The 20,276-nt window shown below is 49.2% G+C and overlaps 1 protein-coding gene across 2 annotated transcripts in view; it reads left to right on the top strand.

The window, feature by feature from the left end:
• The window catches only part of itga10 (integrin, alpha 10), a 103,083-nt gene that overhangs the window by 50,251 nt on the left and 32,556 nt on the right, over nt 1–20,276 (top strand). For both annotated transcript variants that reach the window (XR_007958771.1, XM_052045594.1), the window contains exons 10-17: nt 454–527; nt 5,084–5,228; nt 8,655–8,803; nt 10,975–11,118; nt 14,439–14,642; nt 16,748–16,878; nt 18,265–18,431; nt 19,788–19,930. Coding sequence is in view for 1 of the 2 variants with exons in the window: in XM_052045594.1 (XP_051901554.1) it covers nt 454–527; nt 5,084–5,228; nt 8,655–8,803; nt 10,975–11,118; nt 14,439–14,642; nt 16,748–16,878; nt 18,265–18,431; nt 19,788–19,930 (1,157 nt within the window). In the remaining variant the exon portion in view is untranslated. The remainder of the gene's footprint in view (nt 1–453; nt 528–5,083; nt 5,229–8,654; nt 8,804–10,974; nt 11,119–14,438; nt 14,643–16,747; nt 16,879–18,264; nt 18,432–19,787; nt 19,931–20,276) is intronic.

The following is a 20,276-nucleotide window of genomic DNA, read 5'->3' as shown; positions in this document are numbered from 1 at the left end:
GTACGTCTTTGGAATGTGGGAGGAAACCGGAGCACCCGGAGGAAACCCACGCAGACACGGGGAGAACGTACAAACTCCTTACAGACAGTAGCCGGAATTGAACCTGGGTCACTAGCGCTGTAATAGTGTTATGCTAACTGCTACACTACTGTGCCTGCCCATAAAATTCACGGCCACCAGCATGGAGATGCCGGGGATTGAACCCAGAACCCCACACATGCAAAGCATGTGCTCTTCCACTAAGCTACATCCTCGAGTCCATCTTATCATACAAGAGGTCCGTTCAATAGTCTTATAACAGCGGGCTAGAAGCTGTCCTTTAGCCTGGTGTTACGTGCTTTCCGGCTTTTGTATCTTCTGCCTGATCAGACCAGCCATAATCTTACTAAATGGCGCAATTCATGTGTTGATACAATTCTCCTCTCTATTCCTCCCTCTTTTTTGCTTGTCCAGGAACAATTCAGCACAACGAGAGCTCGTTTGAACTGGAAATGTCACAGGCAGGATTCTCAGCACATGTTCTGGAGGTAAGGTGAGAGCTTGGGAAGTCCCAGCTGGAGTAGGGTGCTGCTGGTGTTTGTAAGGGTTGGGGAAATGAGGCATTAATGCTTTCGGTGCCTGCTTGTGAGCAGCGGGTCTGTAGGTGGTATGAAGGGAGTATTGGGACAAGTTCCACTGGTGTCTGATGTCTCTGGCCCTGCACTCACTGGAGTTTAGGAGGGGGGATCTCATTGAAACCTACAAAATATTGAAAGGCCTGGATAGAGTGGACATGGATAGGATGCTTCCATCAGTAGGAGAGTCTAGGATCCGAGGGCACAGCCTCAGAATAAAGGGACGTCGCTTTAGAACTGAGATGAGGAGGAATTTCTTCAGCCAGAGGGTAATGACTCTGTGGAATTCGTTGCCACAGACAGCTGTGGAGGCCAAGTCATTGGGTGTATTTAAAGTGGAGGTGGATAGGTTCTTGATTGCTAAGGGTGTCAAAGGTTACGGGAAGAAGGCAGGAGAAGGGGGTTGAGAGGGAATAATAAATCACTCATGATCGAATGGTGGAGTAGACGATGGGCTGAATGGCCTTATTCTGCTCCTATGTCTTATGGTCCAGAGGAATACACAGCAAAAGTCCATGGCATCATAGAATCATTGAAACATACAACACAGAACCAGGCCATGTCCTTGCCGAATGTGATGCCTATCCACATTTGCCCACATTAGGCCCATATCCCCTTGTTCCTTTCTTATCCTAGTACCTGTCTTCAAAACATTGTTATACTACCTGCCTCCACCACCTCCTCTGGCAGCTCATTCCATATACCCACCACCCTCTCTGTGGAAAAACTTACCCCTCAAACCTCCTTTAAACTTCTCCCCTCTCATCTTAAACCTGCTTCCTCTAGTTCTAGACACCCCTGCTCTGGGAAAAATATTCTGATTATCTACCTCTTCTATGCCCCGTTAATTTTGTAAACCTCTGTAAGGTCACCCCTCAGCATCTGACGTTCCAGTGAGAATAAACCCAGTCGAAACTTCCGCCCTCCATTCCAGAAAACATTGCAGTGAACCTCTTCTGCACTCTCTCTATTGCTACCACATCCTTCTTGTGGAGACCAGAACTGTACGCAACAGGTCGCCCCATTACAGGAAGGATGTGGAGCCTTTGGAGAGGGTGCAGAGAGCTTCACTAGGATGCTGCCTGGATTAGAGAGTATTAGCAATAAGGGGAGGTTGGACAAACCTGGACTCTGGAGCATCGGGTGACCTGATAGAGGTTTATAAAATTATGAGAGGCATAGGTCGGGTAGAAATGTCTAATACGAGATGGCATAGCTTCAAGGCAAGAGGGGGAAAATCTAAAGAAGGTTTATGAGGCAAGTTTTTTTAGCACAGGGAGTGGTGGGTGCCTGGAATGCGCTGCCAGTGGAAGTGGTGGAGGCAGATACGATAGCAGTGTTTAAGAAGCATTTATATAGACACATGAACAGGCAGGGAGTGGAGGGATATGGATCATGTGCAGGCAGATGGGATTAGTTGAATTCGTCATCATGGTTGGCATAAACATTGTGGGCCGAAGGGCCTGTTCCCGTGCTGTGCTGCTTGATGTTCTGTAATACTCCAAGTACGGTCTAACCAATGTTTTGTACAACTGCAACATGACCACCCAACTTCTAGACTCAGTGCCTCAGCCTCTGAAGGTAAGCATGGCATATGTCTTTTACCTATCCACCTGTGTCACCACTTTCAGAAAGCTGTGGGCCTGTCAATGTTTCTTACTGTGACGCTGATCCTTGTGTTCCAACCTCAGTTGTGGGATGAGAATGGCATGTGTGAACCAGAGAGGGATAAATTAACCAGGGACTTTCCCCATCCCTTCCACCTGCCGCTGGTAAACGCCAGCACTGTCTCTTCCTTAATGGTGATCCTGGCCGTGCAGTCACTGTGCCCGGCGCTGGGCTCAGTGTTGGCAACTCCTGCCGGGGTGGTGTGGGAGAGGTTGAGTGTGCTGTCGTGCTGGAGGGTGGGAATGTGTAGATTGCGCTGTTGTGGGCAGGTGGATTGGGTGCATGGGGGAGGGTTCAGGGGCTGGGGGTGGTGGCGAGTCAGATGCTGGGGGTCCATGATGCATAAGTTGTGAGAGTTGAGACCTGAGCATTCTACGCACTTCTGGCTGACAGGTTGTGTGTTTGTATTCTGGAGACTGCCTCCTTTGAATCCAGCCATCACTTCCCTGCCAACTTTCCAGCATTCCTTAAACAAGCAACTTCCAAAAGAAACATCGGATCCTTTAAAAAACAATACTGTTCAAATTCATTCTTCCACTCTGAATCAGACTGCTTTGCATCTCGACATCCTCCAGGAATCCTTGCACTGGGACCTATCCATGTTAAGAATCAATAAGCCAGTCCTTGCAAACTGTGCTGAGTCCAAATTCTATTTAAAAATCAATTGTTGAAAGTCTCGTACTCTTGGCCGTCTCACCCTCGGCTGGAGTGCAGCCAGGGAAGGAAATAGAGGGCTCACGTTTCGTTACTTAGTAGTCCTGAATTCATGAGATTTTAACTGAGTTTAAGTAGACCAAGCCTGTGGATAAAGGAGCATAGGTATAAAGGTCTGATCAAACCGTCCATCACGCATCTTTGGGGTTCACCCTGTACGCCACTGACTTCTGCTGGGGGCTGAACAGCAATTCTCTTCGTCCCCAAAATCCACCTCCAAACACCACCTCAGCCTTGCACTTGTGTACGAGTGCAGGCAGAGTGTTAGTTACAGAACAGCTTCACCTGACGCCCACACAGTCCTGAAGAGGCGCTGGGTCGGAAACCTGGCTGATTTTCTTTTCCAACCCCAAACCCTTGAGCAAACTGGCACTGAATAAATTGTCCCTGGTGGATGTTTTTATATCTACTAAGATCAACAGAGAAATACTAGCTGCGTCTTGGCAGTATGATGGTTTGAGACAGTGCTAGCTCTGATCAAGATAGAGCTCACTTTCCTCACTCTCCCCTCACCTAATCCCGTTCTACCCTCACCATCGTACCTACAGCCGAGGTATGTGGTCCGAACCTTAAGGTGGCATCAAATGGACCCTAAAGTTGTGAAGAAGTTGGTTTCAGTGTCAGATAGTTGCCAGAGTGAGACATGGAGTGGGTGCCTTGGGAATACTGTCTAGGATGGGATTTAAGGAACAGCGGCTTTGGTATTCCCAGGACTTGGAAGAAAATTCTACTCATCTAATACTGGATTTCAGACGAGCAAATTTGAGACAGTTGACGGGTTGTATTTCCCTGGCAGCTTTCATGATCTCAGGATTTTCCAAAACACTTGAATAATCCTACTGTGCGGCTCGAATGCAGGCAGAGCAGCTGCTGGTCTGCGCACATTAACCTTCCTTTGGCACAGTGATTATGACCAGAATAGTTGGCAGGTGATTATCGTACAGGAAGCTGAGGGGAGCTTCTCAAATCTTTGGGTAGTGCCACAGGTACCTAGAAATGACAGGGCACTCCAGTAGGTGTACCACCTGAGGTGCAGCAGTAAGATTGGAATTGGTTTATTATTGTCACTTGTACAGAGGTACAGTGAAAAACCGTTCATACAGATTCATTACACAGTGCGTCGAGGTAATATAGGGTAAAACAATATAGAATGCAGAGTAAAGTTTCACAGCTACAGAGAAAGTGCAGTGCAGGCAGACAATAAGGTGCAAGGTCATAACAAGGTAGATTGTGAGGCCAAGAGTCCATCTTATCGTACTAGTGAACCGTTCAATAGTCTTATAAAAGCGAGATAGAACCATTCTTGATCCTGGTGGTACGTGCTTTCAGGCTTTTGTACCCCCTGCCCGATGCAAAGGGGGAGAAGAGAGAATGTCCCAGGTGGGTGGGATCTTTGATTATGTTGACTGCTTTACCGAGGCAGTGAGAAGTATAGACCATGGAGGGGAGGCTGGTTTCCGTGATGTGCTGGGCTGTGTCCACAGTTCCCTGCAGTTTCTTGCAGTCCCAGGCAGAGCAGTTGCTGTACCAAGCCGTGATGCATCCGGATAGAATGCTTTCTATGGTGCATTGATAAAAGTTGGTGAGTGCTGGCTGTGTAGGTGGGATCTGAATGATGAAGATAAGTAAGCCTACTTGCCTGTCAGGCAGACTGATCCAGCGTTATGGTGGTAACAGGCATTCCCAGGATAACGAAATCCCAGTCCCCCTGCCATGCTCCAAAAAAGAACACTGCACAGGGAGTGACATCATCCCGTGTGCCCCTGACATTAGAAGTGTCCGGATGAATTTTCAGACTGATGCAGAGTAAAGTGGGAGCAATTATTCTTGCATTTCAGTCCCGGGGAGAATTGGTTCTCCTTGTATAACACTGAAGAAAAACAGCGTAACGCCAGTGAATTTCTAGCCAAGGATGTTTACCCGAGAGGGGAGACAGGATCTCATTTTAAACTTCCCCACTCTCCCTCCCCATTTCCGCATCCCCCACTCCATCCTGTACCCTTCCATAGGCTCCTACTTCTGCATGCAAACTGATTCTCTAAAAGGTGGTAAATTGAATGCATTTGTCTCTCCTGCACGTGTCCCAGAACGGGGTCCTGCTCGGGGCTGTCGGTGCGTACGACTGGAACGGAGCAGTGGTGAAGGAAAGTGTTCACGGTCACGTTGTCACATCACGAGAAGCCCTGAGCCGAGAGTTCCCCAAAGCGTTGAAGAACCACGCAGCCTACCTTGGTATGTGTAATGGCTCACTATGCTGTCCATGGTGCAGTCTGTGCCCACTCCTTACATACATCATGTAAAGTCTTAAAGTCGAGTTTATTGTCATCTGCACAAGTCTGTGTGTGCACGGGTGCAATGGAAAACTTACTTGCAGCAGCATCACAGGCACAGAGCATCAGATAAGCAGCATTCACAAGAAAAACATAAATTAAACATCAATTATACACAATTTTTACAAGTAAAAAACACAATTAGAACAAAAGAAAATCAAAGTCTATTTTAGTGCAAAGTGATCAGAGTGGTCATAGCGTTGCTAAACTGTCGTGGTGATTAGGGTTTTCCCAGTTGGTTCAAGAAGTGAATGTCAAAGGGAAGTAGCTGTTCCCGAACCTGGTGGTGTGGGACTTCAGGCTTCTGTGCCTCCTGCCTGATGGGAGCTGCGAGAAGATGGCACTGCCATGTTGATGGGGATCTTTGATGATGGACGTTGCCTTCTTGAGGCAGTGCCTCCTGTAGATACTCCCAATGGTGGGGAAGGATGTGCCCGTGATGTATCAGGCAGAGTCCATTACTGTCTGCAGCTTCTTATGTTCATACGTGTTCGAATTGCCATCCCAGACCATGATGCAACCAGTCAGGATACTTTCAACAGTACATCAGTGACAAGCTGAACCTCCTAAAAAAACTAAAGACGCTGGTGCGCTTTCCTTATGATTCCATCTGTGTGCTGGGCCCAGGACAGGTTGTCCGATATGTTAACACCCAGGAATTTAAAGCAGCTCTCTCTACCGCTGATCCCCAATTGTAGACTGGCGCCTGTTCACCCTCCTTCCCCTTCCTGAAGTCAACAATCAGCTCTTTAGTTCTGCTGACGTTGAGTGAGAGGTTGTTGTTGTGGCACTGCTCCTATCTCACATTGGTAAGCTGACTTATCACCACCTGTGATTCATCCAACACCAGTAGTGTCATTGAAGATGGTATTGGAGCTGTGCTTAGCCACACACTTGTGTAGTCATGTGTGTATAGAGAGTAGAGCAGGGGACTAAGCACACAGCCGAGAGGTGCAGAGATGTTGTTACAATCCTCACTGACTGAGGTCTGCTAATGAAGAAGTCGAGGATCCAGTTGCAGAGGGAGGTACAGAGCACCAGGTCTTGAAGCTTGATGATGAGCTTGGATGGGATGATTGTGTTGAACACCGAGCTGTAGTCAATGAACAGCAGCCTGACGTACGAGCTCCTGTTGTCCAGATGGTCCAGAGCCGGAGAACTTGCATCTGCCATTGACCTGTTGTGGCAGGAGGCAAATTAGAGTGGATCCAGGTCATCTCTGAGGCAGGAGTTGATTTGCGCCATAACCAACCTCTCGAAGCACTTCATTATGGTTGATGTAAGCGCTACCGGACAGTAGGCATCGAGGCAGGTCACTTCCCTCTTCTTGGGCACCAGTACAATAGATCCCTTTTTGAAGCAGGTGGGAACCTCAGACCACAGAAGCAGGAGGTTGAATATGTCTGTAAATATGTCCAGTTGGTCCGCACAGATCTTTAGTACTTGGCAGGCACGCCATCTGGACCAGACGCCTTTCGTGGATTCACCCTCTTGAAGGATGCCCAGATGTCTGTCTCAGAGACTGAGATTACAGGGTGATCCAGAGATGTGGGGGCTCGTGTGGGTGTGTCATAGGTCTCCCCATCAAAGCGTGCATAAAAGACATTGAGCTCCTCCAGGAGTGACGGGTCATTGCCACTTATGCTCCCCGATCTCTCCTTGAAGGAAGTAATATCGTGCAAGCCCTGCCATAGCTATCGAGCGTCCATCTTGTGACTCCAGTTTAGTCTGAAATTGCCTCCTTTTGTGCTCGCAATGGCTTTCTGGAGGCCGCACCTTATTTGTCTCTGCGTCACCAGCCCTAAACGCCACAGATCTAGCCTTCAGCAGATTACGAATGTCCTGGTTCATCCAGGGCTTCTGGTTGGGGAAGGCAAAGTATCTTTATTAGTCACATGTACATCGAATGGGGCATGTTCTGGGGGCAGCCCACAAGTGTCGCCATGCTTCCGGTGCCAACATAGCATGCCCACAACTTCCTAACCTGTACATCTTTTGGAATGTGGGAGGAAACCGGAGCACCCGGAGGAAACCCACTCGGAATGTTTTTGTATCACATTAACTTTGATTATATGCTACACAACATGGAGATTATTGAACTCCACAATTTTTATCTCGTACTTCTCCTACAAAGGAGCAAATCAGCGGATCTCAGAGACACTGTAATTCTGACTGGTCTCAAGTAAGGAGACAGATCCAACTGCAGTAATTACTGAGGAGTTTTCCTGCTGTCTGCCCGAGGGACAGCAATCCCAAAAATCCTCGCTGACCCTCCTCTTCTCAGTAGCTGAAGATCTCCTCCCAGTCACAACGTGGCTTACATGCATCGAAAGGTGCAGTGGATGTGATATTCACAATGCAACAAATTCAGAAAAAGTGCAGTGAGAAGCATCTTGGCCATACATAGCCTCACGAAAGACTTCAGCTGTCGACCAAGAGGGATTTTGGAGAATCCTTCTCAAATTTGGCTGTCCTCGGAAATTTGTTACTACTCTATGCTTGCTACACAATGATATACAGACTGACCCCAGCTAACAGTAGTGAATTGATTAAATTTTTGTTTTAGCAGCCAAAGTTCTGGACTCTTTGCTAAGAGGCGACAGATTTGAATCTCACCATGGTGGCTGGGGAATTTAAATTCAAGTAATTAAATAAATCTGGAATTAAAATGAAAATTATTGTAAAAATCCATCTGGTTCAGAACTGTTCTTTGGGGAACGAAATCTGCCATTCATGCTGGTCTGACACTTATGTGACTCCTGGACTCCTGGACTCCGGTATGATGGACATTTGCGTAACAGGGAGAGGTTGGGCAGGCTAGGACTTTATTCCTTGGAGCACTGGGGACTGAGTGGTGACATTATAGAGGTGTATCGAATCATGGGGAGCATAGATACAGTAAATGCACACAGTCTTTTTCCTAGGGAAAGGGAATCAAAGACCATGGGTTTAAGGTGAGAGGGGAAAGATTTAAAAGGGAACTGAGGGGCAACTTCTTCATGCAGAGGGTGGTGCGTATATGGAACGAGCTGCCAGAGGAAGTGGTTGAGACAGGTACAGAAACATTTACGGACAATACACGGACAGGAAAGGTTTAGAAGGATATGGGCCAAATGCGGGCAAATGTGACTAGCTTACATGGGCATCTTGGTCAGCACAGACCAGTTGGGCCAAAGGGCCTGTTCAGTGCTGTATGACTCTGACACTTAACTGCCTGTTCAGGATGATAAATGGCAATACCACCAATCAAGTCCACGTCCCCTAAAACCAGAATGCAACATTAAATCCAGACCAGAGCTGGACCTGACTCGTGCTCTCCCTATTCCAGGCTACACCGTGTCATCCCTGAAACGGAGGAGCGGCCAACGTGTTTACGTGGCGGGGGCTCCCAGATTCAAACACAAAGGCAAGGTTATTCTCTTCAACATGGACAAGAACGGGAACCTGACTGTTCATCAGTCCCTGATTGGAGAACAGGTAGGGGCTGAGACCGCGCACAGTCGCCCACACCCACGGCTGCAGTCGCTGCAGCTTTTGTCTGTCACTGACTGGGGATAGAACATAGAACACCATAGCACAGCAACAAGCCTGTGCCGAGCATCGTGCCAAATTCAACTAATCCCTTCTGCCTGCACATGATCTATATCCCTCCATTCCCTGCCTATTCATGTGCCTGTTTAAATTCCTCCTAAAAGTCACTATTGTGTCTGCTTCCACCACCATCCTTGGCAGTGTGTTCCAGGCACGCACTACTCTGTGTGGAAAAAAAACTTGCCCCGCACATCCCCTTTAAACTTTCCCCCTCTCACCTCTAGTACTTGACATTTATACCCTAGGGAAAAGACACTGACTGTCAACCCTATCTCTGCCTCTCAGAATTTTATAAACTTCTATCAGGTCTCCCCTCAGCCTCCGCTGCTCCAGAGAAAACAACCAACCTTTGCTTTTAGAATGTGCCCTCTAATCCAGGCAGCATCCTGGTAAACCTCTTCTGCATCCTCTCCAAAGCCTCCACATCCGGAGCCTCCACAGGGGACGGAGGGCAGAGCTGGTTTTCCTTCCTCTGCTGGGAACGGGATCACTTCTGCTCTGTACCTAAACAGGATGTTTCTATTTTGGAAACCCTGGGATGACCCTGGGAGTTTCCCCTCCCATCCTCATTGATCTCCATTTACACCTCCTTCAGATCAACAACGATTGACAAGTCTTCACCCGATCACAGACATCCCCTTTGTTCTCTCCAGCCTCCCCCCCCGTGCAACTTAAAATGCATTTGCTTTCTCAATTTTGCAGTTCTGATGGGGTGCCATTGACCTGAAATGTTAACTCTGCTTCCCTCTCCGCAGATGCTGCCTGACCTGCTGAGTGTCTCCCTCCATTCCTGTTTTTATTTCAGATTTTTAACACCTGCGGTTTTTTGCTTTTATTTTCGGATCCACTCGGACTTCTTGCACATGTCCACGTCTACTGATTGGAAATGTTGCACTTTCCTCACAAGCAGCCTTTCAGTTAAAAGAATCTGAGAATTCTTACATTCTTTAAGCTCTGTTGCTCTGGAGGCAGGGCACATGGGTCTGATCAAAAGGATTAGTTTTTATTCAGCATCAGTGGTGCTGAGGTCGAGATGGTTGAGAGCTTCAAGTTCTTAGGAGTGAACATCATCAATAACCTGTCCTGGTCCAATCATGTGGACACCACGGTCAAGAAAGCTCACCAGCACCTCTACTTGCTCAGGAGGCTAAAGAAATTCAGTGTGTCCCTTTTGAACCTCACCAATTTTTATCCTATCCGATGCACCACGGCTTGGTACAGCAACTGATCTGCCCAAGACCGCAAGAAACTGCAGAGAGTTGTGGACACAGCCCAGTCCATCACGGAAACCAGCCTCCCCTCCATGGACTCTGTCTACACTTCTCACTGCTTCGTTAAAGCAGCCAATATAATCAAAGACCCCACCCACCCCGGACATTTGCTCTCCTCCCCCCTCCTATCAGGCAGAAGATACAGAAGCCTGAAAGCAGGTACCACCAGGCTCAAGGACAGCTTCTATCCCGCCGTTATAAGACTATTGAATAGTGCTGTAGGATGACAAGGTGGACTCTTGACCTCACAATCTACCTCGTTGTGGCCCTTGCACCTTATTGTCTGCCTGCGCTGCACTTTCTATGTAACACTTTATTCTGCATTCTGTTACTGCTTTTCCCTTGTACTACCTCAATGTACTGATGTGATGAAATGATCTGTATGGATGGCATGCAAAACAAAGTTTTTCTCTGTACCTCGGGACATGTGACAATAATTATCTAATTTACCAATTTAATTTTTTTAAATTAAACTGCAATAAAAACAGAAAATGCTGGAAATACTCAGCAAGTCAGGCAGCATCTGTGGGAAGGGAAGAAGAGTTAATGTTTTAGGCTGAAGATCCTTCGTCAGAACCGAAAAAGAGAGAAAGGATCTTTTGTCTCCTCCTCAAATCTGATGAAGGACCTTCAACCTGAACCATTGACTCTGTTTCTCTTCCCACAGATGCTGCCTGACCTACTGAGTATTTCCAGCATTTTCTGTTTTAATTTTAGATCTCCAGCATCTGCAGTCTTTTCTTTGTTTGATTTTCACTTAATTTCACTGCATCCACTTTGTTACAGATCGGATCCTATTTTGGAAGTGAGATTTGCCCAGTGGATGTAGACGGCGACGAGGTGACAGATGTACTGTTGGTCGCAGCTCCCATGTACCTTGGAGCTGGCTACAAGGAAACGGGAAAGGTTTATGTTTACAGAGTGCAGGAGGTAAGTGTCCGGCAGGAAGGTGTTTGGAATTAACCCTGCAGTACGCACTCGCGCCCAGATCATTAACTGCTCTTGTGAAAGTGGACCCGTGCTGTAATAAACCAGACAACAGCAGAACCAAGGAGTGTACAACTAATGCTTTCTTATCTTAACGCTAGCAGGAGTGAGGGATACAAAGAGTAAACAGTGTAACCTGAGCTCTGTACTGATCCCCACTTGGAGATTTACCGGTTAGTGTCCCTACTTTTATACCCACTTCATGGGAATCCTCTGTGGGAAGTTGCACTTATCAAGGCAGTTGCTTACAGCAAGCTTACAGCAAAGCAAGATATGCCTTAAACATTTCTTTGTTTCTCACCAACATTTGCAAACTTGTAGCCATAACTATAGTCACCCCATGGTTGAAGCAATATCACGCCATGGGAAGAATAGCTGCACACCATTAACCCTTACCTTCCCAGTCGTTAACCCTTACATTTCCAGTTATCTTTTGTCTCCCGAACCATAGCCTCCACCAAGGGCAGCAGGAACAAAGCTCGAACATGTCCCCGACAGGTCCCCTTCCAAGCCACGTGGGTGCTGACATGGAAATAAATCAGCCATTCCTTTATTGTTGCTGGGTGTAAATCTTGGAACTCCCTACCCAACAGCGTTATGGGAGCACCTTTACCTTGAAGAACTTTGCAGTTACCAGTTTAAGAAGGTGCCTTGCCATCACCTTTTCAAAGGCATTTGCAGATAGACAGTAAATGCAGATGGAGATATTCTGGACGAGTGTGAGGTGTTGCACTTTGGGAGGTCAAATGTAAGGGGCAAGTATACAGTAAATGGCGGGAGTATTCGTGTACAGTGGGATCTTGGGGTGCAAGTTCATAGTTCCCTCCAAGTAGATAGGGAGGTAAAGAAGGTGTATGAGATGCTTGCCTTCATCAGTCAGAGCGTTGAGTATAAAAGTTGGGAAGTTATGTTGCAGCTGTATAAAACTTTGAGTAAGCCGCACTTGGAGTATGGCGTGCAGTTCTGGTCGCCCCATTACAGGGAAGGATGTGGAGGCTTTGGAGAGGGTGCAGAGGAGGTTCACCAGGATGCTGCCTGGATTAGAGAGTATTAACTATAATGAGAGGTTGGACAAACTTGGGTTGTTTCCCCTGGAGCGTTGGAGGCTGAGGGGAGACCTGATACGAAATTATGAGAGGCGTAGATAGGGTAGATAGTCAGAGTGTTTTTCCCAGGGTGGAAATATCAAATATTAGAGGGTGTAGCTTTAAGGTGAGAGGGGGAATGTTTAAAGGAGATTCATGAGGCAAGTGTTTTTTACGCGGTGAGTGGTAGGTGCCGGGAACGCACTGCCAGAGGAAGGGGTGGAAGCAGATACAATAGCAACACTCAAGAGGCATCTAGGCAGACAGATGAACAGGCAGGGAATGGAGGGATACAGACCACATGTAGGCCGATGTGCAGCTGAACTTGGCATCAAGGCCAAAGGGCCTGTTCCTGTGCTGTACTGTTCGATGTCAATGCTGGCCGTGTCAACACTGCCCTTGTCGTGTAAATGAACGGCAAAATCGCAGCGAGCTAACCTTCTGTGACAACAGTCAGCGTGTCGTAAGGTTTGTGGGTTAATTGGCCACTGTAGTGTGTAGGGCAGTGGGAGTGGGAGTGGTGCTGTCTGGGGAAGGTGATGAGAATGAAAATAAAATCTGGGACTAATGTAGCACACGGGTGCTTAAAGTCAGCATGCACTCGGGACCGAAAGGCCCATTCCCATTTTACTGATCCATCGCTCTTTCCCTCTCTCTTCCCCCCCATTTCTCCCCCTTCCTTTCCCCCTCTTTCCCCGCTTTCTCCCCTCCCCTTCCCATTTCCCCCTCTTTCCCCCTTCTCCCCTTCCCCCCTTTCCCCTTCTCCCCTTTCCCCTCCCCCCTCCCCTTCCCCCTTTCCCCTTCTCCCCTTTCCCCTTCTCCCCTTTCCCCTTCTCCCCTTCCCCCTCCCCTTCCCCCTTTCCCCTTCTCCCCTTTCCCCTTCTCCCCTTTCCCCTTCTCCCCTTCCCCCTCCCCTTTCCCCTCCCCCCCCCTTCCCCCTTTCCCCTTCTCCCCTTTCCCCTTCTCCCCTTTCCCCTTCTCCCCTTTCCCCTTCTCCCCTTCCCCCTCCCCCCTCCCCTTCCCCCCTTTCCCCTTCTCCCCTTCCCCCTCCCCTTTCCCCTCCCCCCTTCCCCCCTTTTCCCCCTTTTCCTCCCTTCCCTTCTCCCTTTCCCCTTTCCCTCTCTTTCCCTTCCCCCCTTTCCCCCTTTCCCCCTTTACCCCTCCCTCCCCCTTTCCCCCTCTTTCCCCCTCCCTCCCTCCCCCCTTTACCCCTCCCTCCCTCCCCCTTTCCCCCTCTTTACCCCTCCCTCCCTCCCCCTTTCCCCCTCCCTCCCCCCTTTCCCCCTCCCTCCCCCCTTTCCCCCTCTTTACCCCTCCCCTGATGTGTACAACTTCAGCCCCACATGGTGGAAGTTGGGCAACAGTAACTTTTTCCTGCTCCTTGCCCCTAGCCCAGGGGCAGGCGTGGTGTCTGCTGAAACTGCGTCCACAAGCTCCTGGCGCACACCGGTGCCCAGCTCCCAGCCTCCGCAGTCTCTGTTGCTCACGTGTGTACCACCAGGAATGGGGTCTGGACTAATCTGTCTCCCCCCAGACCCAGGGAGCCTGAGCCCAGTTATTGTCAGAGGTTGGACACCCCAGTTCTGATGGAACATCTGGGCCCCAGTATCCACATGGAATTTCATCCTGGGAATTCTCCACTGAGGACCTGTAGTGTGTTGGTAGGAAGGGTTATGGCCACAAACCCCAACAGGTAGAGTCTTTATTTCACCCGCACCATGGCAGTATTAGTGAAGGAGGATTCCACCTCCCGTTACTGGAGCCCCTGTTGTGCGTTCTAATAAAGGGCCAGTGTTTCATGATACAGTATTCTGAGTGTCGGTAAGAGAGATGGAGCCTTGAACAAAGCCGGCAGAGAGAGGGGTGAGGAGACGGTGGTGGGATGGTCTTGGGACACAGCACCAGACTCCTAATTCCTCTTATGTGTTGGTTGTAAATCAACAGTTGCCAAAATCAGCTGTAGCTGAGGTGGATTTGTAGGAAGGTTAATTAAAACCTTGAGATTTTTAATTTACTGTGGGGGGGGAGCGGCGGTCTAATGGAACAGGCTCACCCAGTATTGGTATTGGTATTGGTTTATTATTGTCACTTGTACTGAGGTACAGTAATGGTGGTGTTTGATCAGGATGAGTGCAATATGACAGTATCACTGACTGCCTTCCCCTCTCTCCTCACCAGTATTCCCTCCTGTTCACCCATACTCTACACGCCAGTCCCAAAACACAGGACGCCCGTTTTGGGTACACCCTCGTTGCGGTTCCCGACCTGAATTATGATGCCACTAATGACGTGGTTGTTGGGGCCCCATTGGAGGACGGCCACTGTGGAGCGGTGTACATCTATCATGGACATCGGGACACCATCCTCCCAGCGTACAAGCAGGTCAGTCCGCAGGGCAAGGGGACAAATTGCTCTCGGAATGGAGAAACTGGTGTTCATTTTCCTCGCAGCAGAGGGCTTGAAGGGGAGCTATTGAAAATTTTAACTTGGGAAGAGCAGATCGGGAAGAAGCAGTTGGTATCAGAATCAGGTTTATTATCACTAACATACATTGTGAAATTTGTTGTTTTGCGGGAGCAGTACAGTGCAAAGAGATCAAATTACTGTAAATTACAAAATAAATAAATAGTGCAACAAAAATAATGAAGTAGTGTTCATGGGTTCATGGACCATTCAGAAATCTGATGGCGGAGGGGAAGAAGCTGTTCCTAAAATGTTGAGTGTGGGTCTTCAGGTTCCTGTACCTCCTCCCCGATGGTAGTAACGTGAAGAGGGCATGTCCTGGGTGGTGAGGGTCCTTAGTGATGGATGCCGCCTTCTTGATGATGTCCTCAATGGTGGGAAGGCTTGTGCCCGTGATGGAGCTGGCTGAGTCTATAACCCTATGCAGCCTCGTGCGATCCTGTGCATTGGAGCCTCCATACCATGCAGTGATGCAACCAGTCAGAATGCTCTCCACTGTACATCTGTAGAAATTTGCAAGATTCTTTGGTGACGTACTGAATCTCCTCAAACTCCTAACGAAGTAGAGCCACAGGTGTCCCTTATTCGTGATTGCATCAATGTGTTGGGCCCAGGATAGATCCTCTGAGATGTTGACGCCCAGGACCTTGAAGCTGCTCACCCTTTCCACCGTTGACCCCTCAATGAGGACTGGTGTGTGTTCTCCCGACTTTCCCTTCCTGAAGTCCACAATCACTTCCTTGGTCTCGCTGACATTGTTGTTGCGACACCATCCAACCAGCCAATCGATTTCACTCCTCTTGTCTCCTGGAAACTCCTTATAACTGGAAAGCAGAGTAAGGATCATCGGAGGGAGGGTTAGAAACATAGAAACATAAAAAACCTACAGCACAATTCAGGACCTGCAGCCCACAAAGCTGTTCCAAACATGTCCCTACCTTAGAAATTACTAGGCTTACCCATAGCCCTCTATTTTTCTCAGCTCCATGTACCTGTCCAAAAGTCTCTTAAAAGACCCTATCGTATCCGCCTCCACCACCGTTGCCGGCAGCCCATTCCACGCACTCACCACTCTCTGAGTAAAAAACTTACCCCTGACATCTCCTCTGTACCTACTCCCCAGCATCTTAAACCTGTGTCCTCTTGTGGCCACCATTTCAGCCCTGGGGAAAAGCCTCTGACTATCTACCCGATCAATGTCTCTCATCATCTTACACAGCTCTGTCAGGTCCCCCCTCGTCCTCCGTCGCTCCAAGGAGAAAAGGCCAAGTTCCCTCAACCTGCTTTCATAAAGCATGCTCCGCATTCCAGGCAGCATCCTTGTAAATCTCCTCTGCAACTTTTCTATGGCTTCCACATCCTTCATGTAGTGAGGTGACCAGAACTGAGCACAGTACTCCAAGTGGGGTCTGACCAGGGTGCTATATAGCTGCAACAATACCTCTCGGCTCCTAACTCAATTCCCCGATTGATGAAGGACAATACACCGTATGCCTTCTTAACCGCAGAGTCAACCTGTGCAGCTGCTTTGAGCGTCCTATGGGCTCAGACCCCAAGATCGTTCTGATCCTCCACACTGCCAAGAGTCCTACCATTAATACTATATTCTGTCATCATATTTGACCTACCAAAATGAACCACTTCACACTTATCTGGGTTGAACTCCATCTGCCACTTCTCAGCCCAACTTTGCATCCTGAGGAAAAATTATTTTTAACGCAGCAAGTCAAGGCGATCAGGATTGTGATGTCTGAATGGTGGTGAAAGCAGAAAACGGAGAACGAGAAAGGAGAACATTTGTGGGACTGCAGGTAGTTGGTTCTTTCAAAGAGCTGGCACAGGCTTGATGGGCTGAACAGGCTCCTTCTGTGATTCCGTGAACTTGTGTTCCTGGGGCTACCTGCAAACGCTGCTAACTAGTCCCAGGCATGGCAGGGTACAAACGTTGCTGATACCAGGTGGTGTCTGCGCTTGTGGGTGGAAGTGGTGCGCAGGATGATCACTGTACGTTTCCTTTCTCCCAGAGAATCGCTGCCTCTGCTCTGGACCCGGGGCTGCGGTACTTTGGACGCAGCGCGGACGGACAGATGGACGTGGATGGAGACGGACTGATCGACGTGGCAGTGGGTGCCCTCGGCAGAGCCATGGTTTTCGGGTCAGTGCCAGAACGTGGTCCGAGGCAGCGTTTAGTGTTCCACGCCGAGCCAGAGAGATCCAAGCCCTCCCCAACCCGCCTCTGGCACCAAGCCTTCCTTTTGAGCTTCATTTAAAGTCTCTGCACCCCAGGGGTTCAGGGTAAATCCTGGGGTGGTTCTGACTGAAGCAGACCGAGGGGGAGCCCAGTTTGATCCTGGTGGGGTTCAGTGCCCTGGTCAGTGAGGGGGATGGAAGGTGGTTATTTCTCCTCATCAACGTCTAGTGGCGGGTGTCAACCGTGACTCAGTGAGTCAGGAGATCGTGGGTTCAAGTCCCACTCCAGACACCCGGTCCCAGTGCAGTGCCCTACCCTTCCCCATGCTCTCCCTCTTTGCCCCTCGTCTCTTTACCCACCCTTTCCCTCTTGACCCCGCTTTCTTCCTCTTCCCTCTCACTGTCTCCCTCTTCCCCCTCTCTGCTCGCTCTTCCCCCTCACTCTCTCCCCCTCACTCTCTCCCCCTCACTCTCTCCCCCTCACTCTCTCCCCCTCACTCTCTTCCCCCCTCACTCTCTCCCCCTCACTCTCTCCCCCCTCACTCTCTCCCCCTCACTCTCTCCCCCCTCACTCTCTCCCCCTCACTTCCCCCTCACTTTCTCCACCTTCCCCCTCACTCTCCCCCTCACTCTCCCCCTCACTCTCCCCCTCACTCTCCCCCTCACTCTCCCCCCCACTCTCCCCCTCACTCTCACTCTCTTCCCCTTCCCCCTCACTCTCCCCTTCACTCTCTTCCCCTTCCCCCTCACTCTCTCCCCCTCACTCTCTCCCCCTCACTCTCTCCCCCTCACTCTCTCCCCCTCACTCTCTCCCCCCTCACTCTCTCCCCCCTCACTCTCTCCCCCTCACTCTCTCCCCCCTCACTCTCTCTCTCTCCCCCCTCACTCTCTCTCTCTCCTCCCTCACTCTCTCTCTCCCCCTCACCCTCACTCTCCCCCTCACCCTCCCTTCCCCACTCTCCCCCTCTTCCCCCTCACTCTCTCTCTTCCCTACCTTCCGCGCTCTCTTCCCTTCATCCTGCTCACTCGCTCTAACCCCCTGTGCTTTTCCTCTCCCCCTGCTCTCTCCTCCCAGCCTCCCCTCTTGCACTCTCTCGCTCTCTCCTTTGCTCATGCTCTCTCTCCTCCCTCACTCAATACCCTTTTCTTCCCTTTATGCTTTGCTGTGTCACTCTCCCCCTGTGCAACCTCTCCCCGCCAACTCCTTCCACCTAATCCTCACCTTTTCTCCCCTTGTTGCTTTTCTCCTGCCCCGTTCTCCCTATCGTGTTGCCCCACTCCCCTCTCCTCTGTCCACCATCTCTCCCCAGGCCTTACGATGTGCTCTTACACTGCTCATGCCTCCCTCTAGGATACTGCGTGTGGTCCTGGTGAACGTTTCTATTGAGTTCAGTCCCTCCTCTATCAACATGCTGCAGCGGAACTGCCAAACAAACGGCAAAGATGTCACCTGTGTGACTGCCATGGTTTGTTTTACAGCAAGGGCTAAGTCACCTGGACTGACCAACAACACTCTGGGTAAGTGTGTGTTATACGGAGGGGTCTCTACTCCAGCAGCAGCATCGGTGATTACATTTTTCAAATGTGAAGAGTACCAGTTGTCTCCCCTTAGACAAGGGTTTCAGCATCAGATACTGCAGGCATCCTTCAATATAAACCAGCCAAACCCTGGATTAGATTCCAGCCTTTAATCCACTCCTGGGGATCTGTTATTCAATATATAAACCCTCTGAATCTCAGAGTTAGATTCCAGCCTGTAACTCAACTCCCGGGGATCTGTCATTCAATATATAAACCCTCTGAATCTCAGAGTTAGATTCCAGCCTGTAACTCAACTCCTGGGGATCTGTCATTCAATATATAAACCCTCTGAATCTCAGAGTTAGTTCTAGCCTGTGGCCCACTCCTGGGGATCTGTTATTCAATATATAAACCCTCTGAATCTCAGAGTTAGATTCCAGCCTGTAACTCAACTCCCGGGGATCTGTCATTCAATATATAAACCCTCTGAATCTCAGAGTTAGATTCTAGCCTGTGGCCCACTCCTGGGGATCTGTTATTCAATATATAAACCCTCTGAATCTCAGAGTTAGATTCCAGCCTGTAACTCAACTCCCGGGGATCTGTCATTCAATATATAAACCCTCTGAATCTCAGAGTTAGATTCTAGCCTGTGGCCCACTCCTGGGGATCTGTTATTCAATATATAAACCCTCTGAATCTCAGAGTTAGATTCCAGCCTGTAACCCACTCCTGGGAATCTGTTATTCCATATATATATAAACCCCCTGAACTCCTCCATTAGAGTCTAGTCTGTAACTCACTCTCAATTATCATATACTCTCCTCCACCCCAAACCCTATGATTAGATTTTAAATTATAACTGGCAGATTCGTTTTTTTGTTAATCGATAGATGTTACCAATTATAACTGGCTATGGTCAGGAATGGTTTAAGTGTGTTTGAGGGGGTGGGGAAGTGCAGGTGATCAGGCATGATTCACGGTACAGGATTACAGGATACCTTCCAGCTGGAAAATATAGGAAAAAGCAAGAATTACTGGCAAAGAAAGGGAGGAAAAACTCGGGAGAGGGTTAGCAGAAGATGTGTCGCATCTTGGCCTCAAGTGTAGGGAGGGCGAGAACTGGACTCATTAAGGGCTGGGTTAGATTACAGACCAGGGGTATGGATGCCTGACAGAGATATCCCAGCTCCTCTCATGTGTCCACTACAGTTTTGGGGTAATGCTGTGTTTCCCCAATCCCGTGCATTGTCGAGATCATTCCGTCAACCCCTGCACATTGTAATTACACGACAGGCAAATGTCTGTAGAACAGCAACACTGACTGCTCTCTTCCAATTCTCTCTGCTGCAGATGTGTTCTACAGCATTCTGTTGGATGAGAAAAAGTTTGCTCCCAGAGCCCTGTTTGATGATGGTGATCAGAGGCAGATACAGAGAGTTATCCATATGGCCATCGACAGCCTCGAATGTCAGAAGCTTCAGTTTCATGTCATGGTGAGTAGAGAAACCATCATAAGAATCACCTCCGGCTTCGAGGTTGCTGCTGTGAATACGATGTCTGTGTTAGAGTGGGTCAGTGCACTCCTGTATGTACAGTATGTGTGTCAAGGTGTGTCAGTGCACTCCTGTATGTACAGTGTGTGTGTGTCAGGGTGGGTCAGTGCAATCCTGTCTGTACAGTGTGTGTGTCAGGGTGTCAGTGCACTCCTGTATGTACAATGTGTGTGTCAGGGTGTGTCAGTGCACTCCTGTATGTACAGTGTGTGTGTTAGGGTGTGTCAGTGCACTCCTGTATGTACAATGTGTGTGTCAGGGTGTGTCAGTGCACTCCTGTATGTAC

The sequence above is a fragment of the Pristis pectinata genome, chromosome 40 (assembly GCF_009764475.1).
Source record: "Pristis pectinata isolate sPriPec2 chromosome 40, sPriPec2.1.pri, whole genome shotgun sequence".
In the NCBI taxonomy this organism is placed as follows: Eukaryota; Metazoa; Chordata; class Chondrichthyes; order Rhinopristiformes; family Pristidae; genus Pristis; species Pristis pectinata.
This window is presented reverse-complemented; position numbering and strand designations above follow the sequence as displayed.